This window comes from Ursus arctos, unplaced genomic scaffold (genome assembly GCF_023065955.2).
Source record: "Ursus arctos isolate Adak ecotype North America unplaced genomic scaffold, UrsArc2.0 scaffold_22, whole genome shotgun sequence".
NCBI lineage: Eukaryota > Metazoa > Chordata > Mammalia > Carnivora > Ursidae > Ursus > Ursus arctos.
The window spans coordinates 58,524,719-58,528,032 of NW_026622897.1; the positions used below are offsets into that span (position 1 = coordinate 58,524,719).

The following is a 3,314-nucleotide window of genomic DNA, read 5'->3' on the forward strand; positions in this document are numbered from 1 at the left end:
TCATATATTGCATTTATTATGAAGGGCTAAGCTTTACATTGTAAGCATCCTTAATTCTTGAGTAAATTGGTCTGCAAAGTTTTGACAATATGATGTTTCCCTAATGCCATTCTTTTAAACACCATGACTGCCAGTTTTATCTACGTGTTATCAGCCTAATTCATAAACTGCATTCTAGTTTCAAAAACTGCCCAGGCTGGAAAAGCCATTTTGTTTCTTCTCCAATGGCGAGATTACAAACATAGGAAAGACACATAAGAACTCTCTCAGAAGGTTAAGAAAATATCTTGCATGAATACATTAGAGAAAATTTGTAATGAGCCCATATCAATTACTTGACTAAAATTAGAGATGGAGAAAAGTAAGGGGAAGGCACTGGGATATAAATCCAGAATTAGCAAAAAAATTCCCTACTATCATTGCAGAAAACATACTCTGGGATAGACCTGGACAATATATGATACCTCACATGAGTGAATGTATGATGTCACACATGAGTCTTCTTTGTTGTCTTTTCATTCATCTTCTACTAATTTCACTTGTCCTGGATATGTGTACGTTTCTCACCCTGGAAGAGCTTTATGACACTGTCTCTGATCTGTTTTGTCTTTACCCCATACACAATGGGGTTGAGAGTTGGGGGAAGTAGAAGATAAAGATTGGCCACAATGATGTGGAGAGAGGGGGGAATGGTGTGTCCCCCAAAACGGTGGGTAAAGAAAGTGAAGAGTGCTGGAACATAGGTGATGATGATGGCAGATATATGGGCAGTGCAGGTGCTGAAGGCCTTCTGCCGAGCATCTGCTGATGAAAGGCTGACCACAGCCCGGAGGATCATGGTGTAAGACACAGATATACAGCAGATGTCAAACACTCCAATCAGGAGGGCAACCATCAGACCATAGATGACATTGATCTTGATGCTGGCACAGGACAACTTCACCACTGACATGTGGTCACAATATGTATGGGAGATAATATTACTTTGGCAGAAGGGCAAACGCTTGACCAAGAATGGGAAGGGAATCATCAGCAACACACCCCTCAGGAAGGTGGCAAGTGCAGCTTTGGCAATGATAGGGTTAGTGAGTATGGTAGCATAATGCAGTGGGTAGCGAATGGCCACGTAGCGGTCCAGAGCCATGAGCATGAGTACACCAGACTCCACACCTGCCAAGCCATGAACAAAGAACATCTGGACTAAGCAAGCATTGAAGTTAATTTCCTTGAGATTGAACCAGAAGATGCAGAGTGCATTGGGTAGCGTAGTGGTGCAGGTAACGAGGTCAATGAGGGACAGCATGGCCAGAAAGAAATACATTGGGTGATGTAAGGACTCCTCGTGATGAATGAGGTACACAAGGCCAAGGTTTCCCACAAGGGAGATGATATACATTGTGCAGAATGGGAGGGAGATCCATACATGTACTCTTTCGAGACCAGGAATTCCATTAAGAATAAAAGATTTGGGGGCAACATATGAATTATTGGAAACCAGCATAACTAATTCGGTAGAGGAACTCTATCCAGAAGTCTCTATCCTGAGGAGAAGGAATTAAGAAATAGAAGTTTAATTCAGAATGTCCTTGAGAATGCAAACTTAAATTTGGAATATAGTTACATTCATAATAGCACCAACAATTCTAAATAAAATATGAAAATATACCATTTATTGAACAATACTACATTACGATAAGATTTCTAATGTTTTATAAGCAGTCTAAATGTACTTGTAAAGCCACAAAGTTGTGACTGTTTTTTGACATCAAATACAAGAAGAAACTGAAGGACAGAGATATCGAATGATGTAAGTGTCATAAAACTACAGTCCAGGAGAGAAATGACTTTTATGTATGACTCTAACATTCACGCAATCAGTTTACTCTGCATCCTGGTTTGAAAGAGTACCTAGCTTATGATAGCAAGTTATCATTGCATGAAGGAGGGCCTGAACTTTGCTCAACATATTAATGTTGTGTGGCAATATGTAATGGGAAGATTATGGTTATTTATATCAAATAAGCTATTGCTTAAAATTTAGGTCTTTCCATACCAATTCTATGGCTTGGTGAGCTTTGCTTCACTCTTGAAGCTCAGTGACTCATCTAAAATGTATGGCTATTGTTACCGTCCTCAAAGAGTTCTGAAAAATAATCAGAAGTTTATTTTACTCCTAGCTTAGTATCCTGGTGAATTGGGTATAGTAATTCGAAATACAAGCGTAGGTGCTTTATGGCTATGAAATACAAGGATAGTGGTCATGAAGGTCAAGGTACCTGGATTGTCCCATGAAAGAGAAAAACAGGAACCTCCCTTTCTCAAATACCCTGTAATTCCCCAAGCAAATGAAGTCATCTATCTCCTTTCCATGTCTTCTGTCTTTAAATAATTCTTGAGAAGTATATTCTCTCTCTTAGAATATGTCCACTCTCCGTACTTCAAATATATCTGACATGAAGACAATTTTCAGATAATTAATTTTATAAGAAAACTATGTAACAACTGTTGAGTCCTCCTTCTAAATGCATGCTGGATATTTCCATGGAGAGTTTAAATTCACCATGTTGGAGACTAAACTCATCACTTCAGCCTCTACTTTCATGCCAGAATAGGTTGTTTTTCTTGAGATCTGTCTTTTGGATACTGGTGTCGTTTTCTACCGAATGAGCTACCAGCATCTTTGTGATCTTCTCAGGTATTCTTCTACTTCACCTTGGGTAAAATTCCTTCATAGCTCAAAGTGATTCACTTCTTACTCTGTCCAGATTACTTCAGCATGTCTATTACCTACCTGCCCTCTATTCTCAGACAACTTCTATTTTTTAATCTAGAAATATTTCTATTATTTCCCTTCCTATCATCACTCTTCCTGTATTTGAAACACCACCTACCTACGTCCACCTATTTGTTGGCTTGGCCTCTTGTATTTTTCAAATCACATTTGTTCTATAGCATAATTTGAGGATATTTTAATCCAAGGCTTAATAATCGCCTATGTTTTTCCATCAATTTGAGGGCACGGCTCAAATTTCTTTCCATGGCATTTAATAAAGTAGAATGTAAGTGCTCCTGCTTTGAACAATAAATAAATTATATGGTCATGTATCCTAGCATTTCCTGCTTAAGTTTTGGTAGACTACATGACAATCCCCAAATCCTACATATACTTCAAGTTCATGTGGACTTTGCTCCATTTTCTCCCTTATTTGAAATTTTTCTGACATGTACTTACCTTGACAAGTCTTCTTTGAACACTGAGGGAGAATGTTATTCCCATTATTTATTTATTTATTTGTTTGTTTATTCATTATTTA

The 3,314-nt window shown here is 38.1% G+C and overlaps 1 protein-coding gene across 1 annotated transcript; it reads right to left on the minus strand.

Annotated features, from left to right (window-relative positions):
• Positions 1 to 419: 419 nt before the first annotated feature.
• LOC113248225 (olfactory receptor 52N5) lies at positions 420 to 3,063 on the minus strand. Its single transcript, XM_026489582.4, has one exon. It carries the CDS (start codon positions 1,499 to 1,501, stop codon positions 536 to 538), a length of 966 nt encoding a protein of 321 aa, XP_026345367.2. The 5' UTR covers positions 1,502 to 3,063; the 3' UTR covers positions 420 to 535.
• Positions 3,064 to 3,314: the final 251 nt, after the last annotated feature.

What these genes read in the sequence shown, in the direction of transcription:
- LOC113248225 (XM_026489582.4), bottom strand. Translation starts at nt 1,501, where the DNA reads ATGCTGGTTTCCAATAATTCATATGTTGCCCCCAAATCTTTTATTCTT.